The sequence below is a fragment of the Melopsittacus undulatus genome, chromosome 1, assembly GCF_012275295.1.
Source record: "Melopsittacus undulatus isolate bMelUnd1 chromosome 1, bMelUnd1.mat.Z, whole genome shotgun sequence".
Lineage (NCBI taxonomy): Eukaryota > Metazoa > Chordata > Aves > Psittaciformes > Psittaculidae > Melopsittacus > Melopsittacus undulatus.
The window spans coordinates 141,996,526-142,018,818 of record NC_047527.1 but is presented as its reverse complement, the minus strand read 5'-3'; the positions used below and the strand labels follow the sequence as shown (position 1 = coordinate 142,018,818).

The 22,293-nt window shown below is 39.6% G+C and overlaps 1 protein-coding gene across 1 annotated transcript in view; it reads right to left on the bottom strand.

Annotated features, from left to right (window-relative positions):
- Positions 1-13,875: 13,875 nt before the first annotated feature.
- Positions 13,876-22,293, bottom strand: part of BBS9 (Bardet-Biedl syndrome 9) — a 252,846-nt gene continuing 244,428 nt past the window's right edge. Inside the window, exon 24 of the mRNA XM_031042432.2 lies at positions 13,876-14,538. Coding sequence (XP_030898292.2) covers positions 14,498-14,538 — 41 coding nt within the window. The 3' untranslated portion in view covers positions 13,876-14,497. The remainder of the gene's footprint in view (positions 14,539-22,293) is intronic.

The window sequence follows — 22,293 nt, the reverse complement described above, 5'->3', positions numbered from 1 at the left end:
GTTCATTAGCTCTGGTCAGCCGGGGCTCATCCCACTTGGTGGAAGGGTAGCTCTTCACAAACACCACTTTATGTGTAATGCAGCTTCTTCTCCAGCGATGCTGTCCCAGCAGTCAGCCATAAAACAGTGTCAGCCACTAGCTGGTCATGATAAAGAATCAACTCAGCACAGACCTAAAAAGAAATAAAACAAGCTTTATGGTTAACAGTAATAACAGCAAAAAAGACAGAGAGCACATTCACATCTTTCTTCATGATTATCTGGCAAGTCAGAATCACTACAAGGCCCATTCTTCATGGGCTAGAGAATCCTCCCAGAAGTGGAGGAAGAAACTGAATCACTGAAATTCACGTGTATTTTATGAAATTCATTCTTCAAGGTCTTGGGCATAGATCTTCCTGAGGGCTCCTTATCACACAGGAAGGTGTGCCATAAACATGAGACATTTACAAGGCACTGAAGAGAGTTTGCCTGTCAGACTGAGCTTACACATTTCTACTGCCATCAACATTTTACTAAAGATAAAGAACTCCTGATTCAGTAACTTACACAATCAAAAAGAAGATCATGCACATTCACTGTAGTTGAAGGCATGGGTCTGGTAAGCTTGCAGAATGCTTGCAGAATGACAATTGAATACTTGCAGAGACACCTGTAATTTGTGAAAGTGTTTTATTATCATGATGCATCAGCACACAGCAGTCAGGAAGCTCCATAGTAACTTGTGATAGAGACTTTGCACTTTAACACAGGAGAGCAGATGGGAGTTACACTATCAGTAGTAGTTACTACTGGTCATCCTTTGGTTGTTGATCAGGTCTTCACAGTTCAGCCATACTGAGCTGGGCTGCAGCCTTTCAAATGCTTACACATATCCATGCTTTTCTGTGCTTAATCATGTTCCAAAGTTAAGAGTATCTACCAGTGCGAACAAACAGTATTTCTTGCACTGCCCTTTTTCTTCCAGGAGATAATGTTAATAAACCTGCAGACTGGCCTGAGTGTATCAAAGAGGTGCTCCTGGCAAAGCAAAATAGTTGGAAAACTAAATGGACATAAAGTGGGTTCAGGAGACTACACAAAGAGGTTTAAAAAATGTAACAGGATTAAAAATGGCTTATGGACAAAATCCTTAAATAAAAGGAAGGTACAAGAAAGTATCTAAAAGTTACAGTGGCACTTTCCTGACTAAATGTTTCGAAATTTTATCAAATAACTTGTCATTTTGACAATTTTCCATAAACCTCTGGAATATGGAAAGCATTTAATTTATTTGTGGCAAGATAATGAGTAACATTTTACATTTATTAACACAGAATGCCCTTCATGGTCAAACTCACATACTTCTATTGGTTAAATTATATTTTCTAGGAACTTAAAAAAAGGTGTTTCTGATTGTAAAAGTCTTCAAAATTACCCTCATCATCTGTATTTGTGCAATACAAACCAAATGAACAGAGCCTAAACTGAATATAAATGCCACTAGCACCTCAAACTGAAAAATACTTGTATGCAGCAGAAAGCATTGTTCCGATATGGAGACAATAGGCTGCAGCAGTGGTCTATATCAAATATCCCACAAGGACAACAAGAAAGTAAATGGTAAGAGAAATTCTGATGCTGTCTTAACCATGGGACTCCCAGCAGAAGCTATTCAAGAGGCCACAGGCCAAGCAAACAGAGTACAGTGGCATATGCTCATACTCCTCCCTGTTACTTCGCTGCTGTAAATAGTTTGGCTTCCAGAGATAATAAAAATTACTTTGAGTTATGTGGTTTTTGTGTTGGATTCACCCTTGAACATCTGCTGTGCCTGATAAAGGATAAGAGCTAATGAAATCACATGGAGAGTGACATGTGAGGTACTTTCTTCTTCTGTTTCCAGTTTGTGAGACAAACCAAAACCTGCATTTTTTGCTATTCCAGCTTATAAATACCATGCCAAGGAGTACTCCAGAAACACTTTATAAAATGGAAGAATGATAGCAGATGAGGGTGGACCCTCCTTCTGGATTGCACCCATGCCCCCAAAAGACAAGACATGCTTTGACAGAAGATTGCACCCCTCAGCCAGGATGCAGTTCAACATTAGATGCCTCTACAAGCAGAGAAAGGCAAGAGCTCACAATTTTGCTAAAAGACAAGTTTCCAACAACACGCATCGTGTAGGAGCATCACTTCACCTACTGAGACTTCCTTCCTCCTGCTGCTGCTCTTGTCTTTGCAGCAGAATTTCCCCCAGGACTTTCTTTGAATGTCAACTAAAGGCTTAAAAAATCAGAGGTGAGTTCGAGGAATGAAATGCATCAAGTGGGAGCCTCCTCTCCTTCACATGGGTGCCCTCATTCCCACTCAAGTGACTGAGAGGAGACTAAGGGCCATTAATTTTAAGACATCTATAATAAAGTTACAGCTTGTCGACAAGACAATCTGCTGCTGTGTGGAGCAGCTGCTGGCAGGTGGCAGTGTTGGAAGACCAGAGCCCTGTAGCCAGCAGCCACTGAGCAGGGATGAGCGGGAGCTGCTGCCACAATCAACCTGAACCACAGAGCTGGTTATAGCAATCTAACCCACATGTGCTAAGGGCTAGCTCCTACAGGAGTGAAATGCTCTCTTGGTTTGCTCTCAGAATGGGCTTTTCCTTTTCCACCATCTGGCACCAACAGCTCTTGCTGTTCCTGCCATTAGTACAACACAACTTACTTTACCAGGGAAACAAACCAAAAGACAGTTTTACAAAGAGCCCCTATTTATTGTTATTTTCCAGGTACAAGTCAATTTACTGATTACTTCTTAAGAGAATTGGCTATGCAACACTGCAGCTGGTATAGGTAAGAAATCCTCTCTACCATGTCTTCTTGGCTTCTGATTTAAATGAAGCACACTCAAGCATTAATACCTGATCTGTACTACTGACTGACAGCACCACACAGAGTGAGCAATGAACTGACAATCATAAGTAGTCTTTTTCAGCTCCAACCATCAGGATATGTTGGGATAATATACATGAGCAAACTGAGGTAATCCTGCACTGATCTGTTCTACCTTCTGTTAGTTACGTACCTTCCTAATGAGTAATAGAGCCATTATTAAAGAAGCAATACTACAGATTTAATAATTATACTGAACTGTGCCCCAGTCTGACTAATGAAATCCTGGATAATTCTGCATGTGCTAAACCCCAAAATTACTCAAGAGTACACAAAAAAAAAAACAACCCAGAAATAAGCAACTATACTAGCAACAACAAAGTAGAAATCTGTTAAAACCCCATCTCGTTTTAGTACCCATGCACCCACGTCAGATGAACTTCAGACCTTCGCCAAAAAGCAAACACACAGCCACTTGGGCAAGAGAAAAAAAGCACTTCCAAAAGGCAGTGTAATTCATCTACCTGCCTCTGGGCTATCTAAGGCTCTTTCAGAGGGAGATGAGAGATTGAATGTGCCAGAGGTGGGCTTTTGGTGTCATTACACAGATCTGCAGGGGGTTTCTGCCAAATCCCAAAGTCCTCTGACAGTAGCATGCCTCTAAATACATCATTTAGAAGCATGAGATAAACAGAGACAGGGAATTGTATTTACAATACAGGAAAGTATCAGTCACAGGCTTGTATATATCAGCAGGTGAAACCCAGGAGAGTAAGCTGAACTACTTGTGTCCAAAGCAAACAATCAACATTTTTAAGGCTTCACAGAATTTTAAATATGTATTTACATGTGGTGTATGCTATTTATTTATTTTGGTATCTTTAAATGGAGACTCTTGAGTCTGAAGGTAGTGCCTGGTTTTAATATTGTTAGGTGTGGATTAAATTGGCTTTAATATCCTTATGTTTTGATCAAACTGAAATCAGCCTGTACAGCTATAGTATATATGTGTCAGTATGGAAATCAGTAAGATAGCTATTATTAAACAAACAGAAGATTATGATGCTGGAAGTACCTTGGGCTAACTGTTCTAACAGATCACATAATTTCACAGAATCATAGAATAGTTAGGGTTAGAAAGGGCCTTAAGATCATCAAGTTCCAATAATGAGCAGAAGGCCTTCCTGTAAGTACTTGTTGCAGCAGGTCCCCAAAGGAAACCAGGATAACTCCATTTAAAAGGGGATGACTACAACAACACAGGGGTGCCCCTGTGTTCTGGTTCAGTTCTGTGCTGGGTTATCCAAGGAACAGGTCTCTTCTCCCAAGGGGACTACAGTAAATCGGGGGGAGGCAAAAATCGCCCCTGTACTTAGAGACCGTGCCAGACAAGCTGCATGGCATTGCTTGGGTGGCTTGCTTGGGACACACACAGTGTGGGGCACCTGCAGGACAGAGACTCCAGCCTTCCCCTAAGAGATCATCTGGGATGGTATTTCATAGAATCACAGATGGGTTTGAGTTGGAAGGGACCTGAAAGCTCATCTAGTTCCACTAGACCAGGTTGCTCCAAGCCCTGTCCAGCCTGGCCTTGAACACTGCCAGGGATTACTTAACTTTCACAATTACTTTCTCAGACAGACTTGCTTTGCAGCATGTGTTTACCTTCTGAAGTGCTCATAAGAAGAAAGAAAAATATCAAATAATAAATCACAGAACTGAGGGTTCCACAGGCCCGCAGTGGAGCTGCTTTCAGTTCTGTTGTGCCAGAAGTAATGAGAGCAACTGGAATACTGAAAGATCATTCCTGTGCATCCTTCTCTAAAAATAAAAAATCATCCCCACACTCCAAATGACAATGAGTTGACACCCGAGCATTCCACAAAACAACAATACAGGCCATCTATTAGAGAAAGCAACAGCACGAGCACACAGTGCTCACAACAGTTCCATGCTTTGCTTCTGGATTCACTCCAACTGGCTGAATACATAGCACAATTCCCAAAATGCAGGAATGTTGCTGCTATGAAGCACTTGGAGGACAACAACCAAGCCTCAGCTTTGTAATGATAGGATTTCAAAAAATGGCCATTTATTTTAAAATAGTCTCTGTGGTTTGCAAAGCTGTTTCTGCAGAGCGTGGAGAGGATAAAGCACACATACTTTTGCAGGCTTTCAGCTGCTGGCCCAAGTGCAGAAAAGGATTAAGACAAGACAGTTTGAATTAACATGATGCAAACTAAAAGAAATGAGGAAGAAAAGATGGCTCTGAAAGCTACACTTTGTTTTCCCATAGAATAGGTGCAGTGCAAACTAAGCATTTTTTCACAGCTAGCAGGATCCAACCAGAGTGCAAAGGTGTGAGGCATGGGAGCAGCCAAATAGCTCTATTCACCCGCAACCAAGTTCTCCAAATCTGGAGTCTCACTTTTGGGGTTCCCAGTCTGAGCCATGTGCCTTGAGTTGAACTGGGGTAGCTGAAAGATGAGCACAGTCCAAATTATCAGGTAGTTTTGATAAGGCTTTAGTGAGGGAAAGGACAGGGACTGAGCCAAGCCTAGCAGAGATAGCGTGGTACATGAACTCAAACATATCCTCTTGGGCACACAGTGGAGATGGAGAGACATGGGGGCCTGTAGAGAGAACCAAATACTATTATACCAGTTTATAAATGTTATATTATTCTAAGCACCACCTGGTGCTATAGTTTACAAACAGTCTAAAACATATAAAGGGGAGCTAAGTGACACCTTTGACATGAGCCAGGCAGAGGCATGGAGCTGGGTGAATCCATGGTGAATTTTGAGGGATGTTGGCACAGCCTGCTGTGCCGGAGTAGGAGATATACCCTTGAGAAGTAGAACTGAACATCCCTGCTTCTGCCCTGCTCAGGAGAACAGAGGAGCCTGTGCATGTGTGGGGAGAGGGGAAGAAGGGCAAAAAGGGATAGTGCATGGTTCTGGGGCTGGCTAGGAATACTGTCAAAGCCTCAGCTACCCCTGTTCCAGTTTGTTCTAGCTGAGAATCAAACCCACAATCTTCTCATCACAGCAGCCACATGACTAACAGTCTAGTGCTGAGTAACGATGAAGTAGGTACAAGAAATTAAGAAGGAGAAAGGTTCTCCTTTTGCTTATACCCTCTGGCTGTTTTTTTCTAAAGAAAAATGTCCTCTGGCCACTTCGGTGAGTAAGTTTACCATTATAGAAACTGCTCCACCACACCCCTGGATGATGAATCAGTGCGAGTTATACAACTTTGATATTTACAAGTGGTTGGATCTTCTTACCTATGCTCACTTTACCTGCAGCGGTGCACGACTGGTTCTGAAGGAAAGGCAGCCATAGACAGGGGTAGAAGTGATACAGACAAGGAATAATTCGCTTTTAAACCTGGTGAATAAAAACTTACAGCAGTGAGGACGATGACCAGGAGAGGAACGGGTCTCAATTCAGAAGTCAATGTGGAAGCGATCTGGTGACAAACCTTTATACAGAAAGTCACAGCGCATGCAGGTTTCCATGAATGTTACCACAAAGCCTTCCCTGGCAATACTATAGCAACCCAAATACATAAAACATACAGGTAAATCCTGAATTCACATCCTAGCTCAACCCCTGAGGACTGGACATGCCTACTCTTTTGAGACCTAACTCAACTGAACACTCAGGGTTCAGATTTGTGCAGTGGGTATCTTCAAATATCAAGAGAGATGAGAGAGGATTTGTAGAAATTGTTCTTCTGTCCAATGCAATAATCCTGAACAAGTAGGACTAAGGCTGTATCTTTATGCCTATTTGGTTTTGTGCAATCGTTATCCAGCTGAAGGTAGGAAGCTCACCAGGCTTAGACATTGGGTCCTCTCTCAGCATGCTGTAAACTGGAAGCCAAAAAATCAGTGGCCAGGTTTGAAAAAGTTGATCTTAATGAGAAGCAAGAAAGGTTAAATGTACGAACTCCGTTACTCATTGGGATTTATTTGCTCAGTTCTAATTTTAACCGTGGTTAGCCCAATAAAAGGTATCACATCACCGTCTGGGTAGCTGTCGTACAAAAAACAATGCAGCTACCAACTTTCCTCCGTTGGATGACATACTTGGGCAGTAGCCCTTAAAAAAAGCTTCAACTTCTTAAGAGCACATTTGGTTTTCCATTCATTATTTTCCTGATGCTGAAAGTAGTATTATTCATCCCAGAGAAGAATAGCTACATTGTATTTTAAAGGTTTAACCAAAACACTAATTTTGCTGCAAGTTTTCCTTCTCTCAGAATTTTAAAACACATGTACAAAGCGGCTTCTGGGCAATGCCATCAATTTATGGTCAATGGTATCTGGGAGAAAAAAGAAAGAAACAGATAGGAGAAGAAATGAATGCCGTGATTGCAAGAGTGACTACTATCTACAAAAATGTGGATGATGAGAAGAAGGACTCCTCTCCCCATGAGATGAGCTAATGAATGGTGAATGTGGAATGACTGTTAAAAAGAGAGATCAAAATAGAAAAATCAATTCTGAATACACTAAGAGTGTACTATCCACAATCTGCAACCACCTGCATGCTCATACCTCTTTTCCACCTTACCTTACCTGCGGCACTTAACAGAAGACTACCCTTTACCTTTTCCAGTCCTGACTGCCTGCAGTGAGGAAGTATCATCCACTTCTGCTTGGATCTTGCTTTCCTGTGATCCTCAACCTCTTAATTCACAGTGATGTGGAACCAGAAAGGTACAACTGACACAGCAGTGATAAATCATTAGCTCTTCTGAAGGGCCAGCCATATTGTCCATATTCTTGTTTGGTTGTTTGGCCACAGAAACATTCACTTTTATTCTTCTTTTACTTCTATCAAGCTGTTTGATACCATTGAATCCAGCCCTACTGCTTCATCATCAAACACCCACATGTACTAACCCTGAAGGCACAGTCTTACTCAGATGAACAGGATTCCCCTTCTCAGAATACACTTCCTTGTGGCAGCTGGCATGGGAGCTTTAGAACACAATCCTGATGGGAATCCAGCTCACTGGGTCTCCTCTTCCTCTTCCCCTTCCCAGGCCCTCTACACTACCAGAGGGGACAAATCCTTATAGATTAAATACTATGGCAATGGGAAAATTTGACTGCTTCTGGGACTTGCACCCTGAGGTCTGCAAGGCAGCTGTCCAGTGTCATGCTGCAAGATACATGTCATGCCACCATGAACTATCCAATTAATGCTGGAACATGGCACTCAAACATGCTGCTAAGAGAAACCCTCTTTGTTTCTACTGGATCATAAGCAATCACACTATGTTAACCAAGCTGTATGCTTACCAGTTCCTAGTTACAGTCATAGCTCAAGCAGAAGGAAGACACTACACATCCAGGCAGCTGAAAAAAACAGTTCCTGTTATATATGTAGCAACTTGACTGTTCTCCAATATTTATGGATCCCAATTGCCTCCACTTCATTATACCATCAGGGGAAGAAAAAGTACAATAATCCCCTTTATGTCTCCTGTAATTGAATCCAAACATGATTACAATATATTATGGGCACTTGAAGTAACTATTAATTATTGACTACTTGCTTCATAATGAATTGGAGTATCATCTGCCATAGACCAACTTCTTCATATATTCTCTAACTCATCCAAGATGCTATGGAACTGGTCTATCCTTCAAAATTAATAAAGTAATAAAATCAATACAATAAAACTCTCTTATTTCCCAATCACACTGCAGACTTTGCAATACAGTCTCACTAGATTTATCAGAGTGAGGAGAACTGGCCCAAGCCATCCTTGGATCAAAATCCTTGTTGTTTTCTAAGGTTGTCTAAGAATAGCACCTATGCTACATTCATTAACAATGATAAAATGTCTCAGTATAATAAGAGGAGACTGGAGCTGCCAGGTTTTGAATTGCACGTGAAATTCAGGAAATAGTAATAATAACAACATCAATTTAGAGAAACCATAGCAACTTTTTTAAAGACAGAGGGCCCAGCTTTCTGTTGCTCAAATGCCAAATTAAGTAAGTGCATTCTTGTTAACAGAATGTGTCCTGGAAATACATCCCTCCAGTATTCTCTTGGTTGGGAAGCATGCTGTTCATTGCTGGATTTCCTAAACTGTTTCATAGTGCTGCTTTGGTTGTTGAAAAGTTGCTATACTTCATCCCGAGAGTGATTTCATCTTATGAGTGGCTGAAGTAACATGTATAAAATGCTCTGTGGTTTTATTTATAAGGGCCCATTCCACATGCAGCATCACTCTCTACAGAGAAGCAACCACTTCTGAGGTGGAATGCTGAAGCTATTTAATTAATACTGACTAGCTAACCCTCATGCATATTGTAATTTGGGAACAGTACCTTTTGGAGAGACCCTCATAATGGATTACATCAGCTAGCTAGGAGTTAAACTGTGCTTGTATGTCATCTTATTGTGACACAACTCTGGTAGAAGAGTGCGGATGCTCTCCTGTCAAGATCAATGGCAAAATACTCAGTTAAATTCAATAAAAATAGATTTAGGACTCTAATCAGTTTACAGTAATGACTCAGGATGACTGACCTCCCTTTCACAATTTCTGATCAGGCAACAGCTGACATAATCGGAACAGCTCTTATCTTGCCTCTGCAGCTGAACACACTTGTCAGCCTGCACGCAGCTGGAACTGTGGTAGAGGGTGATCTATGATTTGCAGTGATCATCCCCACTTAGGAAGCACTCCAAGTCTCTATTCTGCCTAGAAAGATGAATCAAAGTGTCTTATCAAAAACTGCTATCATTTTTCTCTAGAGCTTTAACTGGTTTTGCCAAAAATACTTTCCAAAAGAAATATTTCTTATTATAAGAGTGTAGTGTTAAAGTGGTGCTAGCAAACAACTGAATAATACAATATGCTCATGGTACATCAAATGGAAAATACTCCCATTAGAGCTAACATCAATTTACCAGCTGTGGCTTGAGATCGTGGATCTCTTCCAGGGCTCCTGGTTACTTCCATGTTGTTTTTCCTGCTATAAAAACACAATTTTGCTCAATTCTTTAACTTAAGAATGAGGATGGATACGAAAATCTTTAATACTGCATGTTCATACAAACACATCGATGTCTTATACACGCATAGTAAATCTAAGCACATGACAGCGCACATGAAAGAAACATCAGCCTACAATGAGTGCATATGAAAATATAATTGTATTTTACTCCCTTTCCTGCTTTCAACATCATGTAATTCTTGGGAAATGCCACAGTATTTTAAGTAGCAATCATTCAAAAGTGTTTGCATATTCCATCTGTTTGTACTCCTTTCTATAGCAGAGGTAACGATACAGAAATAAGGACACATTGTCAGAGAGCACCAGGTCATATCAGTTAATTGGCTTATGCTTCCATCCCATGATTAACTGTATCACTTGCTAACAGAAATACTAGGTGTCTCTGCCAGTCTCCTGGATGAAGCATATTTTCCCGTATTAGCAGCTTTTATATAGCAAACAGCTAGCAATCTTGCAAAAGAGGATAGAAATAATAATTCCTGATACTACTGACCATTGTAAGAATTCATAAGACAGGAAACAGGCAAGTAGGGAGGAGTTTCAGACTCTAAACCAGTGTTTTTCAGTCTTTCTATAAATACCAACCTTGTGTTGAACTTGGTCTACTGGAATATTAGGATAAATTCTCACAGACACAATGCATTCTAAACCACTACTAGATTGGGTCACTTCTGCTAATTATAAGCCCAGTCCTGTAGATAGTAAGTGCCTCGGCCTCCAACTTGTTTCCAGAGGACCTGAGGGTGTTCCATCTGCTCAAGAGGATCAAGGTTGATAAATCAGTGGAGATCTACACAAGCTTTACCTTTGAGCTGGAAAGGAACACAGTCATCTGTAAACAGCATATGAAGATACCACATAAATACTGGAGGAACCTTGTGCTACAAGACAAATGAACAAAGCAAGCATGATGTCAAGAGGTAGGTGAGAACAAACAGGGCTTTGGGAAACTCAAGGTTTATTTCAAATAAAGAAGGGATACAGAAGCTTGGTTTCAGGAGTACGTCATGTATTTCACTGCACCTTTACAGCAGTTTCTAAATGGATTATTTATAAACAGGATATTCTGATAAGAAGAAAAGATACTCAGTATGACACATACTATGTTGGGGTTTTTTATGCTGGAAAGTGTTCACATGGAAATACAATCTGCGCAGCAAACTTCAGTTTAGGGCAGTAAATTACTCTTTCTAAGCAATACAAGAGTATTGGAACTTATCTCCAATGCTTGCTGTTACAGTAAATGCTGGAGAAAAAAGACAAAGCATTCAAAACCCAGCCCCTTGAAAGTAAAGAAATGTTGTTTTTCTGTGTCATAGTTTAATAATAGTTGGACAGAAGAATCAATCTGGGGCTGAAAACCACAGTCCTAGTTTGAACTCAACATTGCGTTCAAAGTCCAAAAGATCAGCAGAGCCCAGACCTCCAGATTTTGGTCATCAGAGCAGTAATTGTTTTAATCTGTTTTTCTACATTGCAACAGCACAAAAACAAAATGAAAGAAAAGCCCTTGGACAATAACATTCAGAAAATAATCTCTACCAAGAAAATCAACTCTAGAAGGATTTACCTGTTTAATACAAACACAGAAGTATGAATTTGACATTGGAACTTACTTGAGGAAATGCATTTCAAGGTGCTCTAGCACAAATATAATGGAGTTGCTGTAACCACAATGCTGTTTTCAAAATGTCAAAAAATCCCTTTTAGGTATATGTATACAAAACCAGTTTCAATAAGATGATAATTAAACATAAATTTTTATCTGGGAGACATACACATTTCACCTCAAATAGCTAAACATGCAGACAGGTTGTGTCTTTAACCTGACCAGAAGAACTGACCAGGCATTACTCTCAAATCCTGTTCAGAATAGTCTGATTGGGCAGCAATGCCTGTCTTGGCCTCTGAAACATCACTGATGAGAACCGAGCATTTGGTCCCCTTGAACTAGCAATGTTTCCCTACACTTTATAGTTGGCCAACTCCCTTCACTTCAAAACTTCCTGTAATTGGCCTGAATTTTTCCAGCCAAAAAGAACTTTCTTAAAAATTCACTCTATTTGAGAACTGTGAAGAATTACTTTACAATATTTCCTCTTAGCCTTCTGCGTAAATGACTACATTTCAATTGCTTCCTTCCTCTGAATTAGATGGACTATTTGGCATTGGTGGAAACTAAGTAACTTTCAAATCCTGATACTACCAAATACTGCAATTTAGTGCAATGTACAAAGAGGTCATACATTACTCCTATAGACAGTTCTACCCTTTTTTCCTCCCTCCTCTTTATTACCAGTATGTTTTCCCCTTTCTGTAAAACTATTCTCATGAGCCCTCATTTTACAAAGCAAGGAGCGGAAAAGGCAAGTAAGAGTGCTTCTGAGCCTTACATCTTAAAATGACAGAAAATAACTTAAATAAGAGTGGATGATATAATTGACCTCAATGCCTACTCATTGTTTACCCTAAATTCCCAATGAAGCCAGGCAGCTCTGAGCTCTGGGATCACATTCAATAATGGTAATTATGACAGAGTAATATATTTCATGAAAGTCTCACAGTAGTGTGCTTTCCAGCTATATTATATGCCTATAGCTTAGGATTCTTTGGTCCAGAATTCTACACTGTTATGGTACAGGCTTCCAGTAGTAACTGTGGTTGATTTTTCTAGATTACCTAGTAGCTGCTGACAAGAGGACAAAAGAAGATTTGAGATCTATAGTTAAAGTTTAAACCTAATAGCTACAGTAATTGATTAGTTCTCCATGGATTTTCTTTGGTCACTGAGGTGTGTACAGAGACTACAGGAGATTGTTTTATAGAGTAATTTTGGCAGCGCAGCAGGGTACCTGGACAATGGGATGGATACCACCCTCCTGACAAAAACCACAGGGGGAGGGATCAGAGCAAAGACAAGTCAGCCAGCAGAATCACTCCATAGCAAGCAGGCGGTAGGATTTTTTCCTTCCTGGGAAAGCAGCAAGATTTCTGGCCCCACAACTTGTATATATCTGAGGTCTCCTGGGGGACTGAGTAATTTTTACTGGGAGTCGCTGCCCTCTTCAGTCCTAGACGTATCAGAACCCAGTTCCCTGGCACTTAGTTCTATTTAATAGCTAACGTGTTGAATAAGGCTCTGTGAAACATGATTATATCATGTTTACTGAGCCAGAATAGGACGAGATAGTTAAGCAGCAGATGCAGACGTGGTGCAAAGTTGGTTTTGTTCTGGGGTGCATATAAAGAGGTTGAAAGTAGATACAGTGATGATAAAGGTTGATGACTTAAGACATCCTGAAAAATAATGTCCTTTTTTTACCCACATATCAACCTAGCACCACAGCACCTGTCACAGCCTCTGCTGAAACTGCATAAAAGTGAGTTGGAGGGACGTTTTCAATGGCTACAACAGGAGTTGGTCAACCCCTGTTGAGGAGAGTGAGATGTAGAGATGGCTCATGCAATTGCATCCACCAGAAACTAAGCGAAGACAAGCGCTGCCTTTTGATTCTGCTATCCAAAAGGCTGCAACTTATATTTTGGTATGAACCAGCAACAGCCAGGAGAGGCCTCATTGACATGCCTGTTTTTACACTTGGCCCACATCTCAGTTATTTTCAGTCCCAAGTACCTTTTATTGATACTTCAAATCACTCTCTGGAATCCAGACATGAGCCAGATGCTTCCAAATCCAAGATTCTCTCAAAGGTCACCCTGGTTGCTGAGTGTTGCATTTCAGGCACCTTGAATGAACCTGAATTTCAGAAGGCGAATACTCATCACTTTCTAAAAACTCAACCCTCAAAGCACCCTCCAACTGGATTAATGAAAATTAAGGCACTCAGAAATCAGTTGTTACTTTTGAAAATCTTGCCCATAACTAGAACAGACTGATTGACAAGAAAACCAGAAATCACAGGTAACCATAAAAAGATCCATGTGTTGCTGTGCTCAAGGTACTTACAGTGTAAACTTTATTCACATTCATAGTGACATAGTTTATGGCAAAAGGGTTTGCCTTTTCTGTCCAGTAACCATATTTTACTCTGTATCTCTAGAGAGCAGGAGTCTGCATAAGCAATGAGAGGAGAAAAAAGAAGGTTGATGGATTACCAGTTTTTCTTCTGGTGGTGAATTCAGTTGTCTGGAACTGCGAATGTTAGTACAGGAGGAAATGAGATAGTTATCTTTTGTCAAAACTGTGATATAACAAATGTTAATATAATCTCAAAGGGAGGTACTGTTCAGAGTATCTTTAAGAAAAAAAAAGATATACCATATCCTGAAACAAAGGTTGCTTTTAACTATGTGTAAATAGTCTTTGATCAATCAACTGAATCCTTAGAAAGGGATAACATAACACAACACCTCTACAACAGTTCGGTAAGTGCTTAAATTTTGTTTGCAGAAAGGATGCTAGTAGTTGGCAGGGAGACCCAGCTCTGTATCTGTATAAATTAGCACAGTCCTTCTGGAAGCTGCAGTCAGTGCAAGGTAAAACGGGTTGGTACTGCTGCACTATAAATGCATCTGACATCAGAGAGAAATTCCTCCCAAGGGTCATCTTTGAATTTCATGGCTCTTCTGCTTCCTCTGCCGATTCCCCAGACAAACCTATTAAGAAGAAAGAAGATGCTTAAAAATTCAGTGTATCTGGCAACTACATGCACTACATTGTTGATTCCATCAGTTTGTAAAAGCCTTGGTTATAGCTGGAGGAAACAATTTATTACATGCAAAACAGTTAAGATAAAAAAGCATAACTTGCAAATTCAAGCACACACAAGTTTAGAAAATATAAAAAATTAAGGCAATAAGGGCAATTTGACATCAGCTCTTTTATGCATATGATGGATGGTAGAGTCTAAGTTACAAAATCACAGACCACTTTCACATCATAGAAACATGACAGAGAACAACTGGGCATACGATCTGAGACACAGTTTCTCCAATCTACCTGCATTTTGCCTGTCCCTTTTGCTAGATAGGCCTGGCAATACAAATTGCAAAACAATAGAAAATTGGCTCCATAAACCCATTAACAACTAGTTTTTTGGTTTTTTTTAATACCGGGCTAACATTTTAGAGAAGGAGAAAGTGGCAAAACCCCTGTATTGAAGGTAATTTCTTCCTCAAAGCAAAACTCTGAGTTTCCTATTTTCAAGTATCCATTCAAGAGATGAATCCATCCTGTACTGGATATTAATTTTTTGCAATGATGAATCTGACAGAATTGAAAAAGTGGGTCAAAACTCATAAAAAGTTGCTTGGAAAATTCAGGGAGAAAAAGGACTGTGGATAATCACACAAATTTGTATAGGCAAATACTTGCATGACTTTACATTGAACTGATTATTTAACCCAGCTCTTAGGATTTAACAGGTCCACTCTTAATTTGTGTTGAAAATGATTTAACTTAAATTCTTTTCTAATGAATGTAAAGCAATCCAAAATATACCTGCACCTCTCCAAAGGATATATGAATAATAATAAAAACAACACACAGCTTTTATGTTTTGTTCTGTGGTGTTTGGGTTTGGTTGGGAGGTTTTTTATGAGCCATTTCTGAAGAAAGCTGAAATCCACACACTCCCAGTGAAGTGAAATGATCCAACAGGTCAGCAGAATAAAATCTGAGCATCCAAGCCTTCTAAACTCAAGCCACCACTTGCCTGTCAGCCCAACTGCCTTCACAATCCTGTTCACACAGATTTTTGCACCAACAATCTATATAACTCTAAAAGAATATGCTTTCATTTACATCTGTGCAATTCTCCATCAACAAAACCAGATACATTTCTTTCTTCAGTTCTTATTTTCCACTGTCAGTGGTTTTTGGAGCTTGGGGCTTTCAGGATTTACAATGCTTTACTGCTGGTGCTAAACTGAACAAACTTTATCTCAGGCCTTGAGACTGAAGGAAAGCATCAGTGAAGCTAACAGAGCAGGAGATCAAGGATAAAATCACCAAGATACAAAAGACTAAAGCAGTAAAATTTCAGCACCAGCTGGAAGCCCAAGGCCCCTGAGGCACTAAGAAGTTCCCTTTACTGAAGCTTCTACTGGTTTCTTTCCTTCTTCTTTTTTTTCTAAGGGACAATTAAAAATACCATGTTAAGAGCTGTCTCTGGTTTACAAAGGTCAGCCCTCAAATGGCAGCTCTTTTGTTTAAAACTCTCATCATGTAGCACATGCTGGGATGCCAAAGGAACCAGCAGCAGGTCCCATCTTGTTTCATTAATCATCTAGGGGAAGGAGGTAGGTAGCATGATAATGAAATGTGTGGATTATAAGAAACTAGGATGAGCTACAAATGTTGTTGAGGAGAAAGAGAGATTGCTCTAGGACTAAGAGATTAACAAGGTTGAGAAAAGATAAAAGGAGACACCATTTGAAATACATCATGGAAATAACTATCTTAAACACAGATACTTTCCTGAGGAAAGCCCTGCAGAAGTAGCATAATGGAAAAAGTTGTTTAAGACATGCATTGGCAGTGAAATATCCCATGTAGAATACCCCATGTAGCTCAATGCAGTGTAAAAGCCACTGCAAAGCTCACAGTTAATATTGTCCCTGACTATATAGCTTTGTTGAGACCACATCTGGAGCTGTTTAGAGCTCTGTACTACATGAAAGGTACTTCCCCCACCATAATCAAGGAAAAGAGTTTGCAAGAATTATGAAATCAGTTTCTGCCCACTCTTAGAAAAGCTGGACACACACACAGTTCAGACGAGAAACAGCAAGAAGGTGCTATGATTATGGTCAGCAATTTGTACCTGAAGGGAACAGCCACAGATCTACCAGAGACCGGGAGGCACTAACCTCTGCATTAGCATTGCTCACTAAGCTACACACTCAAGACACGTAACTCTGCCACTACTACACAATGTTCTCAACTGCAATACATTTGAGAACTGGCTAGAGAACATCAAAAGCAGCATAACAGCACTGAAATTAAGGAAGGGAGGTTTACAAAAACACTGGGGAGAAGAGGGGAATCTTACTGAAAAGGCCTTCTTGATGCATCTTTACTAGGCTTAAAATACAGCATGTTAAAAATCAAAAAGTAATTATGAAATTATAATGCAAAGAAATTCATTTAAGCCATGAAATAGTGCCCAAGACACTGCTTTCAAAACTTGTTATCTCCATGATACTGACTTACCACAAACAACCCTTGTGTCTGTTTCTACAAATTGCCATGCCAAAATGGGCAACATGAATGGTTACTTTCAAGACTGTGGACCCCAGTGGATCCACAAAATGTAATGCATTAAGTTGTAATTATGGGCTGGCCAAACTGAAGTAATATAGCAGGATTGCCTCAATTTCACACAACTTTGCCCAACAGCACTATCCATGACTATAGGGAACCTGCACTGATCAAAGAACCACCACATGAGTAAACTGCAGGAGAGGTGAGAGGACAGGTGAGGTACAAACTGCAGCTCCAAAATGGGAGGCAGTATGAAAACTTGCCTTGCAATAAGCAGCCTTCCCACTTCTGCCCTGTATGTTTTCAACATGCAATAATAACTGGTCATCTAGGAGAACTACATGTCACATTGCTCTAATTGGCACATGCTACATCATAGCATGCGAGATGATTAACATCAGAGAGGTTTCTCATCAGCATATTCTGACAAGCCCAGGCAGATCCTAAGAAATACAGGGTATATAAAAAATAAATCTGTATATCAAGGCTCCTTTACCTCAGTTCATCAGGAAGAAAAGCTTCCTTCCATCTTCATATCCCCATTATAAAGTTCTCAATGTTTCATTTTATAGGTCATCCAAAAATCTTATCAGAATAATACTAGTCTGAGCACACAGACAAATGTTTATTAAAGTGTTCGTATCTCTATTTATCAACTCAGCTATGAATTGGGAAACTGCTTCTGGAAATACGCATGATACATTTTAACTCCTCTGCAGTAGGCACCCCCAGAATTTCTGGAGGGAAGTTTTCGAAACAGAGTTGATATGTATGATCCAATTAACATCCTGACTAGCAACATGAGACTGCATTTATCTGAGGTCAAAACCAGATTTCACCTTCAGTCACTGAAATTGCTCCAATTTTGTATATTTGTCAATCAGAGCACATTAGCACCCTCATGAAAGCAGTTTCTATAAACAAAGACACAGAATTCCTCAGTCCTGTTAATTTACCTCTTGAAAAGCATGACTTAATGCATACATGTCATTCAGTCACAGAAAGGTAATTTCTAGATAAAATGTATTTTTGAGTCTTGAAAACTGAAAGTTCAAAGAAAATCAGTTACAGTGACAGAAGCACCAAAGACAGCTAAAAAAACCCCCCAAGTTTCTTGGAACTGTTATTCATGCAGGTTGGGGGTGGTGGAATAAAACAACAAAGCCAGCAAACCAAAACCATTTAAAGGGAGGGATGATATTTGAGCATGACAGCAGAAGGGAGGAGAAAGGATTGTTTTCTATAGTCATAAATTTTTCACACTAAGCATGATAGTGTAAGGTTTAAAGATGTTCAGGTTAAACAATTAGGCAATGGAAGAAACTACCCAGGGAGGTGGCTGACTCAAGAATATGAGAGGTTTGCAAAGATAGGGTCGATGAAATCCTAGTGGGGATTACTAAAAAGGAAGATACACAGGCTTTGAACTGGATGACCTAAAGGATCTTCTCCAATCCTATCATTTATGCTGCTATGATTCATCCTAAGGAGAACATTTTGGACTCCTATGAATTACTGGCTGAGTTTCCTGGACACTATTGTACATTAGTCTACTCCGAAGCATGCATAAAACTAAGTCAAAGTTGGCTTTGAAGTGTTTGATCTACAATATTCAATGCTTTCATACAGTGACTCAGAAAAAGCGTACTTATAACAAGACAACAAAAGTTACTTTGAGTTCAGATTAAGTTAGAGAAGGGAGGCACCCCTTTCTTCAGCTAGTCCCACTTAAAAGAGGAAAAAAACACCCCGTCTCATAGCCTGATGGTTAATATTGCTATTTCTAGACCTGACATAAAACAGCTTTAGAACAAACTGCAGCTTCAAGGTAACTGTTTTTCATAAAATTCTGGATCCAAAATGAAATGTTCCAGATGACCAAAGTTAACAGCTTTTCACTTTTTTGTTAACAAAAGACAACAGATTTTTCCCAGCACTGTCAGGTCACATTTCTGAAAATCACAATAATTTTCCCTTTAAGAACTCTATTCACTGCTAATAATTTTGCTTATTGTTATAAACTGCTTAAGGAAATATATACTGCTTCCTTTCACTTATTATTTAATCTTTATTCCATGAACACAATCCAAAGGGTTTTCCAGAAAGCTTAAGAAAGCAACAGTATCTTGCTTAGCCCAAGCAAACTGACACACTCAGCTGGAGTGCCAAATTAGTGTAAAATGGTCAACTCCAATGCGGTGCAGAAAACTGATCACCATGATGGACAAGCTACAAACTTTCCTATACTGCGTTAACAGGGTAAACTGGACTTGATCAGTATCCTATATCACTTTTCATGGAATAATAAAGTGAGAGTGTGCCTTACCACTGCCTCCCAAGCCACCAGTGAGTCACTGATCACTGCATACATGATTTAAAAGCACTCAAGTTTGTACCTGAAAGGGGAGCAATGGTAGCTGAATGAGGGGGAAGCATGGACTAACTCATTCATTAGAGAATTGTGTAAATCAAATAAATTGGCTTTTTATTTAGGAAGCAGAGTGACTGAAGGGACTTAATTCAGGGAACTTTTCTTTGTCCTAAGGGACCATATACATCACAAGATTGAGAATGTGAAACAACAGTTCCCATCACTCTCAAACATGCCCCCTACTAACTGCAATTAATATGACAAGTCCAACCTATATAAAGCCATCAACAATCAAGTTGCTGAACTGCCACGAAGTAGCAGGGGTAGAAGGGGCACCTTTTACCTTGGGGACAGCAGGGTCTACTCCCACAGAACTTAAAAAACCTCTCTAAAAATCTTCCTTTTGTCACTCTGCCGTAGTAGTGACATGTAGTAGCAGTGTAACACAATGGAGATATCAAGGTGGTGACAACCACAAAGACAACATTTACCAGGTGTCCAAGATTTTCTTTTTTCTTTTTTTAATTAACTTTTAAACACTTTACAGAGCTCTTGTGCTTTCATGCCCCTGGGCAGTGGCCCTCAATGGTAACTCTGCAGACTCATGCCTGCAGCAACTCAGGCCAACTGTGAAATGGGACATGATGGAAAAGTTAGTGTCCCTTCCAAAGTAATTTCTTTTGTTTTGTCTTTGTAAGTACAGTAACTAAATATCCCCATCATCAATTTTATCCTATATTAATATTATAATTAATATAAATTACTATTAATGTAATTAAATTATGCTGTGCTTCTTTTGTATAATACTGCATTCTTCAGCTTTCATTACATTATATGGTGTACATACAGACACATACCTTTTACGTATTCCTCCTACAGACTTTTCTGTTGAGAAACCCAGCACCTAAAAAGCACTAGAGCTGCCACCAATGGGTCCAAGGAATAAATTGCATTGAATTACTACCCCCGTTTGGGTAAGGTAAGGAGGTATGCACTAGTTCACTGTTCCTGGGATTATCAAGTACTCAAGCCGTAAATGGTAGAGTTCAGACTCCTACGTTTGTAACGTTGCAAAGTTTCTATGCTTTCTTTAGGTCTGCTTTGCATTTGGAAAACACCCAAGACATATGAAATGCTTCTAATACAAAGTTACCAAATTTGAACATCAGGAAAAACATCCAGTTTTTCAAAACATGACCAAAAAAATTCCCAAGGCACACAGCTGCTTTTCCTTATGACCCCAGTCACTTACATACATATTCACACACCCCCACGCACACATATATACACACTGCTGGAATAAACACATTCCGTAAAACACGAAGAGCTGTCAACACACCAAATCTAGTTTACATTTAGAGGTATCAAGGAAAGAAGAGGAATGGGATGCAGTAAGTTCAAAGCCGTATAGAGCTCTATAAGCAGCACTATAATAGCAGTATTCTAAGCTTCATTCAGGAACCAAAAAACAATCCATAAGTCATTACAGACACAACTGAATATGTTTGTATGGAGATAAGCTACTTAAAAAGCAGTTACCTATCTGAAATGAAGTCACTGATCATTACTGTAGGAAATTTAATTTCAGTTGCATGAAAAACGCCTATTTTCTCCAAATACCTAGCCTATCATAATCAACTATCAAATCCTGGGCATTTTTCTAGGAAAGCTTGCAATCTTTGAGAAACGGTTGTTTTCCTTTAGAGATGATTAAAGGAAGAAGTCACAAATGCCACATTTCAGCTGGAAGAGGTATTTCTTGCCAGGAAGTAAATCCCTTAAAAAGAGTTTGCTTTTTAGTGACCAAACTTCCTTTCTTCCTAATTGGCTATCAGCCTTTGTTAGGGCAGCAAATTAATGCAGTGGCTTCTAATCTAAAACTAAAGTAATTACTGCCACACAAATGTCAATGATTCGATTTATTCTTCGTCTTATACCTTCCCATTCACTGCAACCCCAAATCCTATTAAGCTTTTCAGAAGTGTTGGCTCTTTAATAATTTGCTGACAAAAAAAAACCCAAACCAACATATATTTGGGTCACGTGCATTGAAATTAGATGATAACCTATTAAAAACAGGATCTTTTTTTGCACAGACGTTAACTCTTCACTTTTTCCTGGGGAGAAGTAATGCCATAGTAATCAGTCTTTTGCCTGCTTGATTAGTTGTGCTGTTTTGTTGACTTCCCAGACAGCCAGACCAGCCAGCTGACTATTACCAAATCCTTTATCTTGCCAGACAAGCGATCACCATGACAGATAGGCAAAACTCCAGGGGTAGGTTAGCTTTAGGGCAAGATTTTCCACCATTTTCATATGAATGGTAATGAATCCCACTCCTGGAGACAGCCACCCAGTGTCTGCCTGCAGGAAGAGCCGAGATCCTTCATGGATATGAGATACAGATAGATAGATAGATATTACGGTAAATTTCTACTCTTGTAGGCTGGCTGCAACTCATAATTGACCTCTTAAGACCTACAACCTCCCCATTAGTCTAACTTCAAACATTCCTCGTCCACATACGTAACATTAGCTAATACTGAGCAAACTTTTCAGCTGAGATGATTTGCCTTAGAGAATTGCAAATGCAGGTCAAACAAACCATCAGTCACATTTCTGCTAAATTTGTCAGGTCAATCTGGCTTAAAAAAAGTAAATATTTACAGTATTTTTGATGTTTTCAAAATAATTTGAATTTTCATTTCACACCGGAAGATTGCAAATAAGCTTCCTTGAATATAATGTTAGGTTTACTTTTAAAAGCTAGCAGATA